Source organism: Propithecus coquereli, unplaced genomic scaffold (genome assembly GCF_000956105.1).
Source record: "Propithecus coquereli isolate 6110/MARCELLA unplaced genomic scaffold, Pcoq_1.0 Scaffold150, whole genome shotgun sequence".
In the NCBI taxonomy this organism is placed as follows: Eukaryota; Metazoa; Chordata; class Mammalia; order Primates; family Indriidae; genus Propithecus; species Propithecus coquereli.
The window spans coordinates 1,482,199-1,495,605 of record NW_012139414.1 but is presented as its reverse complement, the minus strand read 5'-3'; the positions used below and the strand labels follow the sequence as shown (position 1 = coordinate 1,495,605).

The 13,407-nt window shown below is 60.4% G+C and overlaps 1 protein-coding gene across 1 annotated transcript in view; it reads right to left on the bottom strand.

The window, feature by feature from the left end:
- ELN (elastin) overlaps positions 1 to 13,407 on the bottom strand; it is a 31,370-nt gene that overhangs the window by 1,192 nt on the left and 16,771 nt on the right. The window contains exons 15-34 of the mRNA XM_012640239.1: positions 12,226 to 12,306; positions 12,083 to 12,142; positions 11,451 to 11,483; positions 11,271 to 11,420; positions 10,128 to 10,181; positions 9,453 to 9,587; positions 9,184 to 9,225; positions 8,808 to 8,897; positions 7,825 to 7,881; positions 6,687 to 6,833; positions 6,546 to 6,605; positions 5,870 to 6,001; positions 5,207 to 5,245; positions 3,759 to 3,812; positions 3,622 to 3,681; positions 3,265 to 3,357; positions 2,625 to 2,663; positions 2,389 to 2,442; positions 2,018 to 2,062; positions 1,548 to 1,577 (exon numbers count right to left, since the gene is read on the bottom strand). Of these exons, the coding sequence (XP_012495693.1) occupies positions 1,548 to 1,577; positions 2,018 to 2,062; positions 2,389 to 2,442; positions 2,625 to 2,663; positions 3,265 to 3,357; positions 3,622 to 3,681; positions 3,759 to 3,812; positions 5,207 to 5,245; positions 5,870 to 6,001; positions 6,546 to 6,605; positions 6,687 to 6,833; positions 7,825 to 7,881; positions 8,808 to 8,897; positions 9,184 to 9,225; positions 9,453 to 9,587; positions 10,128 to 10,181; positions 11,271 to 11,420; positions 11,451 to 11,483; positions 12,083 to 12,142; positions 12,226 to 12,306 (1,455 nt within the window). The remainder of the gene's footprint in view (positions 1 to 1,547; positions 1,578 to 2,017; positions 2,063 to 2,388; positions 2,443 to 2,624; positions 2,664 to 3,264; positions 3,358 to 3,621; positions 3,682 to 3,758; positions 3,813 to 5,206; positions 5,246 to 5,869; positions 6,002 to 6,545; positions 6,606 to 6,686; positions 6,834 to 7,824; positions 7,882 to 8,807; positions 8,898 to 9,183; positions 9,226 to 9,452; positions 9,588 to 10,127; positions 10,182 to 11,270; positions 11,421 to 11,450; positions 11,484 to 12,082; positions 12,143 to 12,225; positions 12,307 to 13,407) is intronic.

Here is a 13,407-nt window from a genome sequence, read left to right as displayed (position 1 = left end):
GGGAGGGTCTGATCCACAGAACCAGTGGCCGGGCTGGGACTCAACCCTGGTCTCCTTCCCTGTGCTGGGCAGTGTCTGATTGGCACCCCTCCCCCCGCCCACCGTGTCAGGAAAGGCACCTTTGCCTGGTGGCAGAGCCTGTATAGCTCCCGTCCCTGCTTGAGCCAGAGGCGGCTCGTTACCGCCACCTGGTGGTAGCCAGGAGGGTGCAGCCCAGAGACAAGCCTCTGTCTCCGGACAGTACCCCGCTGGGGCCACAAGCAAGACTGGTGCCTATTGGCAAGCTGGGCACCAGGAGAGGGTCGGCCTGGTCCTGCCTCTGCCCCTCCCACCTCTGGCCTCAGCTGCCTCATCTGTGTGGTGGGAGGGGAGGGTGGAAGGGAATTCACCGTCCTGAGCCACCGCGGGGTGCAGCTGTGGCTCCCTTGGAATCCCTTTGGGGTGACAGCACCGACCCACACACTCCCCAGAGGCGGTCTGCATCTCTGAACCAGGACACGGCTCAGCCCTGGGTGGGGGGGTGGCTTCTGCCTTCTGTGCCCAGCCCGGGGCACCTGGGGTCCCCCACCCCAACCCATGCCCTCGGATTTTCCTGATTTAGGGCTCTGATGGCCCCATCTCTTCTGTTTCCCTGTCCCTGCAAGTTCTTCTCGTCTCTTTCCCAGGTTCCTACCTGCAGCAGCAGCTGAAGGGACCTGGGGGGACAGCCAGGCCTGGCTGGGGGGAGCCTGGAGGGCCCTGGGCCCGCTCCCAGCTCTGAATATCATGTTGGAGGGAGAAGCATGGGTGGGAGGAATCCTCCTCCCCCACCTCCCTGCTGCCTGCCAGGCCTCGCGTGTGGCCCTCTCCTGCGCCCAGGCTGGTGGGCCCAGCCTCTCCCCCCCCTGCCTCTTTCAGGCCAAATCTAAACTCGCCTTGGTATCCCAGGGCTCCCAGGGCCCCTCCAAAGGCCTTGGGGGCTTTTCTTGTTGAGGGAGGGAGGGCTTGGGAGGGGCTGGGCTTCCCTGCCTCTCCCAGCATCCCTACAGGTTCCCAAGGCCCCTGCCCCCAGCCTGTCCCCTCCTGCCTGTGGTGGCCTGAGCAGCTCAGCAGGTGCCCCTCACCCCCAGTCAGACCCTGATGTGCTTCTCGGGTCTGAGCCGTGCACATCCGACTGCTGGGGACCCTCCACCCACCCTGCCCAACCAGCTCTTCCCTTACAGTCTTTTCTCCTTTCTCTGGGACCTGTCCACCTCTCCAGCTAGACTGTGAGTCCTGGGGGGACCCAGGTGCCCATCCCCCTCTCTGTGCCTAGTCCAGTGCCAGGTGGGAGCCCCAGGAATTGGGACCCTTGGCTCCTGTCCCCACATCCCAGGGCTGAACTTTCGGCCTCTTCGATTCCCCTGGAGGCTTCCTCGAGCTCGCAGAGCAGAGGGCCAGCCCAGGGCCACGGCCACACCAGCCGCTCCCTCAACAGGACCCACCCAGCCCGAAAAGGAGCTCAGGGCCCCGGCCCTGCGTGACATGGGCCCCTCCAGGCATCAGCTGCCTTCTTGTTGCAGACTCACCAGCGACACCCAGGCCCCCGGCGCCGCCACCTGCAAGGCAAGGAGAGGGCTGTGAGCGTGCCCACTTCTGGGGAGCCCACCCAGCCCTCCCAACGGCACAGGCCCAGCCTGAGGCCAGGGCAGGGGTGTGGGATGAGAGGGCCAAGTTCTAGGCTGGGTGCCAGGAGACCTGGGCTCTGCCTCTCCCACTGAGTGACCTTGGAGTGCTCCTTGGCACGCCCTGATCTGCAGTTTGCCTCATCTGGGACCTGGTGGGAAAGCTCTCTGTACCCCAGGGACCCTGAGAGGTGTGAAGTGTGTTTTAGAAAAGCTGAAGGTCTCTGTGCTTGTAAGAGAGGGAGGCTGTTGTGTCAGCCTCCCGTGACCTGAGGCCATGGGGTCCACCCCTGGTGCTGGCTCAGCGAGCAGGGGAGGAGGAAGGATGTGGCCAGAGCTCTGGGGCAGGGCCCAGGGCAGGGAGCCTGGCCTACCTGGGAAAATGGGAGACAATCCGAAGCCAGGTCTTGCTGCCACTCCTGCGGGAGAGATTTGGGCTTGGTGGGGGTGGGTCCTGCTCTAGCCTTGTCCCCTCTGGCTTGCACGAGCGCCAGCTTCCCCAGGCCTCTCTGTCTGGGACCACTTCCTCTCCATCCCCCCACTGTAGCCAAAGTGGCTTCTTAACTCAGAGTGTCCCCTCCTAGCACCCAGGTGTGACACCCCATGGCCTCAGCTCTGAGCTCAGCCTGGCACTGTCCCCAACCCTGTGTCCTGCCCCTTTGCCCCTGTCTCATGTCCTCGTGTGGACGCAGGCCCCTGCTGCCAGCCAAGCCTCCCCTACACCTGGGCAGAGGTGAGGCCCTACCTCCGATTGGGAACTGCCTGCCGGCTCCTAGGACACCTCCGAGGCCAGCAGCACCTGAGAAGAGGGCAGATGGGGTCAGGACAAGGCACCCCATCTGCAAGAGACCCTGACATCCCTGCTGGCTCTAGGGTCAGGGATATCGTGGATAAGACCTTCAGGGCTACTGGGAGCAGGGCTGGGGCAGGTGGGGGCGGCGGGCCTGGGTGGGAGAAGGCCGGGGGAGAGGAGGCACTCACCGTATTTGGCTGCTTTAGCAGCTGCAGCTGGGGACACACCTGGGGAGACGGGGCAGGTGAGGGCTCAGAAATGACACCTCCTGCCAGTCAGGCCTCTCTTCGCACCTGCTCACCAGCCTCCCCCCCACCCCCCCCACCGACTCAGCCTCCTGTCTCCTCCAGCCCTGCTTCATCCATCATTGTTCCAAAAGTCATCACTAAGCTCCCACTGTGTGTCTGGTCTCGTGGAGCACATGGGAAGGAAGAGCCCCGCGGGCCAGTGTAGGCAGGGAGACTCGGGGACAACCCGAGAGAGGGGCTGTCAACACAAGGCCCGCCATGACGGTGTGGACTTGGGAAAAGCGACTTCCTTCCGAGCTTTGATTTCCTTCTTGGAGAATGGGCATCGCCATCATTCTCCTAATTAACCCCACGTGCGGAGGATGGGTTGAGAGAGGGGAGGGAGAGGCTCAGGCCTCGGGTGCTCCAGCCCCTGTCTGAACCCTGCCCAGGCCTGGAGGGGAAGGTGGGGCCCACACACCCCAAGAAGCAGGTGGGGTGGGATGTGGGCAGGGCAGGGCAGAGGGGACAGTTTGAGCAAAGGTGGGACAGAAAATCTCGCACACACCCACACTCTCCCTGATTTCAGAGCAGCTCTCACCTCCAAGGGCCCCAACACCTGGGACAACACCTGGGATAGCACCTGGGACAGCACCAAGTCCCCCGACTCCGAGACCACCGACTCCCCCCAGGCCTGTGGAGAGAGCTGATCGTTAAACCCCGCTGGCCGGAAGAGTGGGACCGGAGCCTCTGCCTGCGGAGGCGGGCAGGTGTCTTCTCAGCGCGCAGGTAGAGCCTGAGCTCCAGGGGCCTTCGAGGGCTCAGAGGGGCCAGGAGGTGCGCTGGGCCCCGAGGGGCTCTGGGACAGGTCAGAGACTCGGACTCTACAGTGCCTGGACAGGAGCTCCCCCAAAACCCTGGGGCCTGGTGGCAGGTACCCGCTCCAGCAAGCGCTCACCATACTGGGCAGCTTTGGCAGCGGCTTTGGCAGCAGCAGCAGCAGCAGCAGGTCCAACTCCTGAGGAAACAGAGGAGCTCAGGGAGGGACTCCGGGGGGTCAGCCTCCCACCCGCCCACACTGGGGTTTCAGCTGACCTGCCACGACACCTGGGACACCTACTCCACCAAGGGCCCCGGGGACTCCTGCTCCTGCGGAGAGAGAACAGATCAGTCCCCGTTTCTGAAGGACGGGTCTCCCTGTCCCAGGAACACAGGCAGCAGAGGCATGTGACCCAGTGGGAGGAACACGGGACAGAAAGTCCCTTCCGAAGACCCTGAGTCTGAGTCCCGGTTCTGCCCTCACCAATCAGGCAAGGGTGACCCCTCTGCCCCCTCAGGCCTTGGCCTCCCGTCTGTGACACAGGACAGTGGTCCCGTCCTTGTCCTGGGCTAGTGCCAGGCACCGCAGAGTGTGCAACACCAGCATCAGGTTCCGACAGCCGTGGGTTCGAATCTGGTTTGAATCTTGGTTTCTCCACTCGTTCTAGCTATCATGTCTTTGAGCACCAGAGCCCCCGTGTCCCTCAAGGGGGTGACGATACCCTGCTAACCTTACAGGTGTCGGAGAGAAAAGCGCACACCCTGTGAACTCTACGTTCTGAGTCACTGGACGGTGCAGAGCTGCTGAGAGTGGTGGCAACAGTATTTACAGCTGGCACTTCACGGGACACTGGCAGTCCTAAGTGCTTCCCACGTCTCAGCCCGTTTATTATGTGTTGCAACAGGAAAGGTAGCAGTGTTATCACCCCCATTTCGCAGATGAGAAAGTCGAGGCACAGCACAGGTTAAGCAATGTGCTCAGGGTTCCATGGGCAGGAAGCGGCTGGGGAGCCCGCGCCCTTCCCTGCTCTGCCGCAGGACACCACTGTGTTCCCCTGGCAGTGTCTGTTGACTCCGCCAGCTCAGCAGCCAGCAGTGAACGGGAGAGGAGGCCGGGCCGCTGGGGGTGGGGGCTGAGAAGCCGGGATTTTCCGAGGTGGAAACTGGCCCCACACGGACCTGCCGGCCTGGTTGGTGGATCCCTGGCAGAGGCCCCCCCTCCTTGGCTCATAGGAGGCCAGGAATGCGGGGGCCACAGACAGCGTGGGTCTGGCCAGGCGGGACTGCCCGGGCGCCAAGTGGAGAGGCAGCAGGTCTGCCACGTCCTCAGGGCTGGCTCGTGGCGGCCGCAGTCCTGCTGACAGGAAGGCGGGCGGCCGGCTGGGGGTGCCCAGATGAGGAACACCGACTCCTCGGCTAGGCCAGAGTGTTGGGGAGGCAGAGGCCGCCTCGTCCTCTCACACCTATGGCAGCCCTGGCCCCTCCCTGGCCCCGGGGCCTGCGGGACTGTGGTTCCGACTGAAGGTGGTGGAATTGCCCCCTGGGGGGTTGGAAATTTGAGGCATGTTTTTGGTTGTCACAGGGGTTGGAGGCACCATAGGCATGTAGTGGGGAGGGGCCGGGTCTATAGACTGTCATTAATGTGTTCTAGAAATCGCCCCAGCCCTGTGCTGTCAGGGACAGGGACGCAGCAAGGGAACAGGGCGGTTGTGGGGTGCACTCACCATATTTGGCTGCTTTAGCTGCGGCCAGGGCTCCAGGTACTGGGGAGAAGGGAAAGAGGCGGGTCAACAGCTGAGCTCTATGCCTGGGGGTTCTGCTGCCTCCTCCAGGGAGCCCTCTCTGACTTCCTTGGCCTCCATCACCGCCTCGAAGCCCGGAAGCCACAGCTCCCGAGCCAGGAAGGAGCACGTGCTGCCAAACACAGAGCTCCAGTGTCTGACTGTGCCACTGCCAATCTGATCTGCCGCTTCTTGTCCCCTCTAGGCCCAGCATGAGGGTGGGCACAGAGTGGTGCTTGGTAACCATACAGTGAGGAACTGGAGTTCCTAGTGGCCTCCTTGCCACAGAGCACTGCAGAAGGGGAGCTGGGCTGCCCTACCCCACCCTTCCCTGAATGGTGGATGGGCTTCTTCCCAGTCTGGAGCCCCATCATCTCTCTGCTGAGGAGGTGGCTGCTCTGCAGTCTGGCAGCCTGGGGTCCCCTTGCCTGGCCGGCCCTCCTTCCCCATCTGTTACCTCACTGTCTCTGCCTGCTTGGGAGAACCTGACGGGGAATTCACTACGCACCCCTGAGTGGGGGATGCGGGGACCTGCTGGGAGGACAAGGTGCCTCCTTCCCCTGAGCTCAAGGGATAGTTTCTTCTAGCTCCTAGAAGGCCCCTCACCTACACCCGCCCCAAAGCCAGGAACACCAACGCCAACTCCAAGTCCGGGAACGCCAGCGCCAACTCCAAGTCCGGGAACGCCAGCGCCAACTCCAAGTCCGGGAACGCCAGCGCCAAGCCCAGCTGCGGCCCCTGCAGAGAGAGGGCAGTGGGTGGTGGCACAGGCCGGGAGCATGTCCCTGAGGAGATGTCCTGTCCAGGGAGCTGAGCCAGTCCCCAGGGGAAGGGGCCCAGACCCGGGCGATGGCCTTGCCCCCATCTCCAGCCCCGCCCCGCTATGCTGCACTGCAGTGGCTTCCCTAAGCTGCACCGACCGAGTCCAGCCCCAGGCTGCATTCGGGCTGCATGCTGTGGACACCACTTCCCTTTCCAGACCAATCTCCTGCTTTTCCCTCTTGGATGCGCTCGGTTCAACCTCCTAACAGCCTTCTGTTAGGAAGGCACTGTCGTCACCCACCCTTAACACATGAGGACAGGGTAACTCAGAGGTCATTCAGCCAGTGTGGGGACGAGAACTTCAAGCCAGGTCTCCTGCATGCCACATCTGTGCTTCCAACCCATCTGCCTGCTGCCTTGGGGATCTAAGGAGGCTACGGGGCAGGTTTGAGAGGCTGTACATCCTGGGCCCAGCCCAGGCTTGGGCTGGGAGGGGACAGGAAGGCGGCAGGGCACTCACGGAGCTGGGCTTTGGCGGCCAACTTAGCAGCGGATTTGGCTGCAGCTGGGGTCCCTACTCCTGGAGGGAGAGAGAGGGGGTTCAGGGATGGTGCCCACGGAGGCTCTGGGAGCTTCCTAGGCCCACCGGCTCACAGCTCACCTGCAATCCCAGGGCCAATGCCAACGCCGGGGGCCACACCGACACCAGGGACCACTCCAGGGACCACACCGACACCGGGGACCACTCCAGGAACCACGCCGACACCGGGGACCACTCCAGGAACCACGCCAACACCGGGGCCTAACCCTAGAAGAGTGAGAATAGCTAATCCTTAGCCAAAGCTCGGCCAAAGAGGACAGAAGCTTAAGGAAAGAACACCAGCTGGAGCCCTGGGCTCTTGTCCTGGCCCTGCAGACTTTCTGTGTGACCCTGGACCAGTCACTGGCCCCTGAGGGGCCTCAGCTTCCTCACCCCTAATCTGAAGATGTGCAGAGTCAGGAGTTCTTAACCTTTTGAGGGACCAGGGCCCCCTGGAGACTTGACGGTGATAGAGGCAGAGTTACGTAGGGTGAAGGGCTTTGCAAGACAGGCAGACTCGGGTTCAAGTCAGCTCAGCACCGTTTAGCTGCGTGACTGTGGGCAAGTTACTGAGGCTCTGGGAACCTCAGTTTCTACATCTGTGAAATAGGAATAATGACACCAACTTCGTAAGATGGTTGCGTATGATAATTGGGGGGTCAGTGGACTGTGGTTAGGATGCTGTCTGGCCTACTTGCCCTTAGAGGTTCTGATCCAAACCTTTGTGTCCTCAGGTCCCTAAGGCCGAGGCGCACAGCCAGGGCTGTCCAGGAGCTGACACACAGCTGGGAGCTAACAAGTGGGACTGCCGCGAGTCTCCGTATCCAGGAAACTGTGGGCAGCTGGGACTGCCAGGGTGGCCCTCAGATGTTGCAAGAGATGGGGCCAAGAAGTGCTGCAGCCGCTTGAGGGGGGCTGGAGCCCAGAGGAGCCAGTGTGAGGTTGGGGGGGGCAGGCTTTAGCCAGACTCGGGGGCCCAGGGCCTCAGGGAATGGAGACACGGGTCCTGGGGCTCACCAGGGCCTCTTCACACTCTGCTTCCCCAATCAGAACGTCACCCACACTCCTAAAAGCCATCGGATGGGCCAAAGTCTCCGAGGAAGGCCACCCCAGAATGTGACAGCCAGAGGGGGCTGGGCAGCAGATCCCAGAGCAGGGGACAGGAGAGAGCAATGCTCTGCGATGGGGGTGGGGCACGCGGGGGTGGGGAGGCACTTACCAAACTGCGCAGCCTTGGCGGCAGCTTTGGCAGCTGCAGCTGCTGGGGTCCCTACTCCTGGAGGGATGAAGGGGGAATGAGGGAGTGGTCCCCAGCACCCCTCCCCAATCCCCCCACACCCCACTGTGGAAGCCCTCCCAGAATCCACCTCTGGGGAGCCGTTTCCCTCCCGGAAGTCCCTCTCTGTGCACTGTCTCCTTGCGTTAGAGACAGAAGGAAGCATGAAGAGCCCAGCTGGGTCTCAGGCCTGGCTCTGGGATCACCCACTGGCACCTGGGGACATCCCTGTCCTTCCTTGAGCTTTAGTGCAGACTGGAGAAGCAGCTCTAGCCGTGGGCTGAAATTCTAGCCCTGGGCTGTGACTGGTGGGGCATGGTGGTCCTGTCCTACCCCAGGTCTGAAAGATTTGTGGCGCTCTCTGCTTAGGGTGCTGCTAATTTTTTAAAAATCTTAATAGCCCTGTATCCAAAACTCCTGAAGGAAATGGCTTATTTTTTGAGGAAACTTAGAAGGGGAATTTTCTCCCAGAGAGAAGGAACGCAGAAGAGAAACCTTCTGATGGGAAAAAACCAAGGAAGGTTGTCACTTAATGTCATGGCCACTTAATCTCTTCCCTTTGGCCTGCGACTGGTGAAGGAGAAAGAGCACAAGGGTGGCAGGTTCTCCTGCCTGATGAGGAACTGGAAAGGCCCCACTGAGTAAATGAGACCCCCGACCGAGGCAGAGCAGGGCTCAACACCCAGCCTCTCACGTTCCTGAGCCCCCCAGGCAGAGAGGGGACTTGCCACGTTCCTTCGGCACCCAGAACCCCAGGCACGGAGGGCTCTTCCCTCCAAAATGGTCTAGGGGAAATTGCTTTCTCTCCTCCCCATCTCTGGGCTCAGTCTTACCATCTGTAAAATGGTATGGTTGACCTCAGTCAACTCCAGGGCCCCTTCCATGAGACAAACCAAGCCCCTCTCTGGGCTGGGGACATAGCTCACCTGGGACTCCTTCAGCACCTGGTACACCTGGGACTGCAGCTCCTGGTACACCTGGCACCAGCCCTCCCAGGGCTCCAGCTCCCACAGCACCTGGAGGAGTGAAGAGCGTTCAGCCTCGCCCCTCCCACGGCCCACCACTTGGGGGAGCGAGGGTGGGGGTGGGGGGAGAATGGGAGAGGTGCAGGATGGCTGGCTGGCACCTTCAACTGTCTGGTTTGGGGTAGGGTGAGCAGGTCATCAATAGCCCTAACAGTAGGCAACTGAAAAGGGCAGTAGAGTTGAGTGTGGCTTTGGGAGACAGGGGCGGGGGACTCTCGACCTTGGCCCAGGCCCTGTGGGAGAGCAGGGCCTGGGCACAGGCAGGCAGAGCACTCACCATACTTGGCAGCTTTGGCGGCAGCCGCGGCCTGGGCTTCAGCTTCAAGGAAACGAGAAAGAAAGACACCCTCAGGAGCCTTGCCTGTGTCTCAGCTGTGCTCACTGCTCTCCCGCCCAGAAAGGCACCGAAGGCCTCCCTGTCCTGTCCCCAACTCCTCCCTGAGCATGTTAAAGTCCTGAGGACACCCCTGCTCCCCCTGCATAGCCCAACAGAAAGGAAGCCCCCACCCCTTCTCCACCAATCTCCCAGATGTTACTAAGGCTCACGGGAAAGGCCAACTCCAGGGACACCAGCGACTCCGGGGATTCCTCCAACTCCGGGTACGACACCAAAGCCGGGAATGCCCCCAGGGCCAACCCCGAAAGTGGGAATGCCTCCAACTCCGACTCCCACTCTGGCTCCTGCAGACGGAAGGGAGTCAAGTGAAAAGAACCTCAGTGAGGGGCTGGCAGGGCTCTGGGGGTGCTGGTTGGCTGGGAAAGAGGACACAGTTTCCCCCAAACCTGGTCCGCGAAGGACAGGAAACCATGCATCCCCCACTGACACCCCTCAGTCCTCCTCCCACCCCTCTCTTTTCAGGGCACTGGGAGAAGGACTCCTTTATTGGATGTGGGGAGACCGTTGGCAGGTTCCATATCCCCATCCAGGTTTGGGCTCCTCTGGGAGGGTACTAGCCAGGGCAGGGAGGGTCAGGGTCACTGTCCCCAGTGTGGATGCCACCCTGGCACTCTCCCATCACTCAGCCCCATGGCCTGATCGTGGGAGACAAGTCGGGAGACATTGCCTTGCGGCTCCCAGGTCCAAGTCCCAGCTCTGCCAGTGACTTCCTCTGTGACCTTGGACAAGTCATTCCCCTTCTCTGGGCAACTAGATGAGAGTCCTTTAGTTCTGGCAGGTAAAGCCGGGGCAGAGTGGGGCAGAGCTATCAGCACAGCACTCACCATATTTGGCTGCTTTGGCGGCAGCTTTAGCAGCTGCAGCTGGTGACACAGCCCCTGGAGAGACCAAGGGGGACACAAATGCTCAGGAGAGAATGGAGAAGAGATGCTCGATATAGATTCCTCTGTCTACCCATCTGTCTGTCAGTCCACCTTCTTCTGTCTGTCAAGCCCACATAAGTTGTCCACCCATCCATTCACCCACTCATTTCTCCATCCACCCATCTGCCCATCTGCCTACCCAGCCACCCCACCCCTCTATCCACCCACTGACCCGCCTCTATGTCTCTCCATTCATCTGTCTATCCTTGGACCTCAACCCACCCACCCAACTACCTGACTCTCCATCCACCCATGCACTCACCTAGCCATCCCCTTACTCACCCATCTGCCCATCTATCCACTCACTAACCATCTATCCAACCATCATTTTGCATTTGTCTGCCCATCCTGCCACCATCCATCTTCATCTGCTCATCCAACTGTGTGCCCATCCATCCATCCACCCATCTACCCATCCTTCTAACCACTTATCTAGTCTCCACTTGCCTATCCATCAGTCTTCCTACCTACCCATTCAACTATCCATTCACCTTTTTACCCACCTATCCACGTATCCACCCATCCTAGTATCTGTCCATCTACCCACCCACCTGCCTACTCCCTTGTCCACCAGTTTGCCTACTCATTCACATGGCCACTCACCTGCCTATCCAGTTGTCCATCCACCCACCTATCCTTCCACATACCCACCCATCCATCCACACACCCATCCTTCCACACGCCCAGCCATCCATCCACCCACCCATCCTTCTACCCACCCACCCATCCATCCCTCCACCTACCCAACCCATCTATCCACCACAGACTGAACAGCTACTCAGCTAAGGGCCGGGAACAAAGAGATGAAAAAGACACAGTCTTGCCTCTTGGAACACACTGACAGCCAGGAGGCCAATTCGAGATGATACCGGCACTAGATAATTGGGAAGCTGTTATAGCCCAAGGGAGGAGGATGAGGGAATAAGGCATGGCCAAGGGTATGGACAGATGGGTGAGGTGTTAGGGGGAATCCAAAAGTTCTGATAATAGTCTCAATATTTCTCTCTTACACACATGCACATACACATACAGAGCCCAGCTCACCAACTCCTGGAACCCCAACTCCTGGGACCCCAACACCTGGGACCCCAACTCCTGGGACGCCAACTCCTGGGACCCCAACTCCTGGGACCCCAACTCCTGGGACGCCAACTCCTGGGACACCAACTCCTGGGACGCCAACTCCTGGGACACCAACTCCTGGGACGCCAACTCCTGGGACACCAACTCCTGGGACTCCTAAGCCTCCAGGAGCTCCTGTGGGAGGAAAAGTGTTGTTGTCCTGGCCCGTGGGAACCTCAGAGGGCCGCCAAGGACAGTGGTCCAGGGAAGCTATGGGACTGACAGTTGGTCCCGAACACAGGGTCACAGGTGGGTTGGCATTTCCTTGGCATGGATCCAACTCATCATAGAGGTGTGAAGGGACTAAGAAAGAGGGTCCCTAAAGAGCTCCAAGGGTTTGCATCTGTGGGTTAGGAAGAACGAGGTCTATTTCTAAAGCAAAGTCAGAATTCTCACCACTGGGCACCCAGGCAGTGGACACAGGGGATGCCTGTGAGGCGGCCATGGGAGGGTGGAGTGGGAGGAGCCTGGTGCTCCACAGGGTCCCCTCCCCCTGCTGGCTCAATGTTGTGTCAGTGGAGAGCAATGCAGACGGCATCCCAGGTAGAGTGACCAGAAGGAACAGAGGCAAGGAGGTGTGAACTGCGCATGTTTGGGGAGGGGGTGGGGGGTAGGCAGGTGCCGTAGATGGCTAAAGGCCAACTCCATCCGACTTTATAGGACTGGGGTCTCCAAGGCCCATGCAGAGGCCAGGGCAGGCCCGAGTCCTGGGCTGCACCCCAGGGGGCACTCACCGTACTTGGCTGCCTTAGCGGCTGCCTTCGCGGCTGCAGCTGCAGCTGGAGCCCCAACCCCTGGAAAGACAGTCACAGAAGGTGAGGTCCCTGCCCTGTGGCCCTCTCAAGGACATCCCCACCCCTACTGGAGCAGACACTACCTGCGATGCCTCCAATCCCAGGAACTGCACCGGGCACACCAGGAATGCCGGCCCCTGCGACACCAGGGAGGACTCCAGCGCCTGATGGAATAGGGACAGTGTGATGTGGCTGGGCAGGGCAGGAAGGCCGCTTAGATGCTGGCATTTTAACCAGTGCAATCTCATCAGGGACGAGGCCAGGGTGTCTTGGGCTAGGCCTGCTGGGGAAGGCCCCCACTCCATGTTCCTTGACTCACCCCCAAAGTGTCCATTCTAACACGCTCACTATGGGACTTGTGTGTTTGCAGACAAATCCCATTCTAATCACTGCCACATACTGAGAAACCACAGCGGCCGCGCCCTGGGCCAGAGGGGCCCCGTAGGAATGTTCAAGGCTTCCTCTCCTTGTGTTCCGAAGCCTCAGCCAAGTTTGTAATCCAACCACACGGCTGCCTGGCTCTGGCAGCCCCTCGCAGCCCCACTCCTGATCCCTCATTCCAGCTGTCCCCCCAGCCACTGGGGCCAAGGAGCCTTGGGTGCCTGGAGGGGGGCCTGTGGGGCCTCCTTCGGGGGGCCCAGCTCCCTGCTTCTCCCCACATTCTCGCCCCTTGACTTGGGGGGAGATACGGGGAAGGGCTCCTCTGGGACTGCGGATGAAGGAGAGGACCTCAGTCCCCACGGCCTGGCCCTGAGCAGGGCAGGGGACAGATGCCCCTCTGCCCACAGCACGGGCACAGGAAGGCCATGCCGCATCGCAACGATGCCATCCAAGGGATTGCCGGTTTGAGGAGCAAGTTAAAATTTTTATGGTACATATTAAATTGATATATAACTATTAAAATTTTTAAATGCTCATATATGTACCACTTAAAATCATCTTTCTAACCACCATGGTACCCATTCCCTCTGCTCGGGCTCCTCCTTCCTGTTTTAACCACATGTCAGACTCCACCTATGTTTTAAAGCCTGAATCAAATGTCATTTCCTCTGGGAAGCTTTTCTGTGTTCCCCAGGTGGAAATAAGGCCTCCCTCTTGGCTCCCACAGCAGCGCCTACATTCTCCAGGGGGACCCGTCTGTCCCCAGTCTCTGAGATGGGAGTGAGGAGGGGAGGGAAGGAAGGAGGGATGGAGAGAGGGAGGGATGAATGGATGGAGGGATGGAGGGAAGGAAGGAGGGATGGAGGGAAGGAAGGAGGGATGGA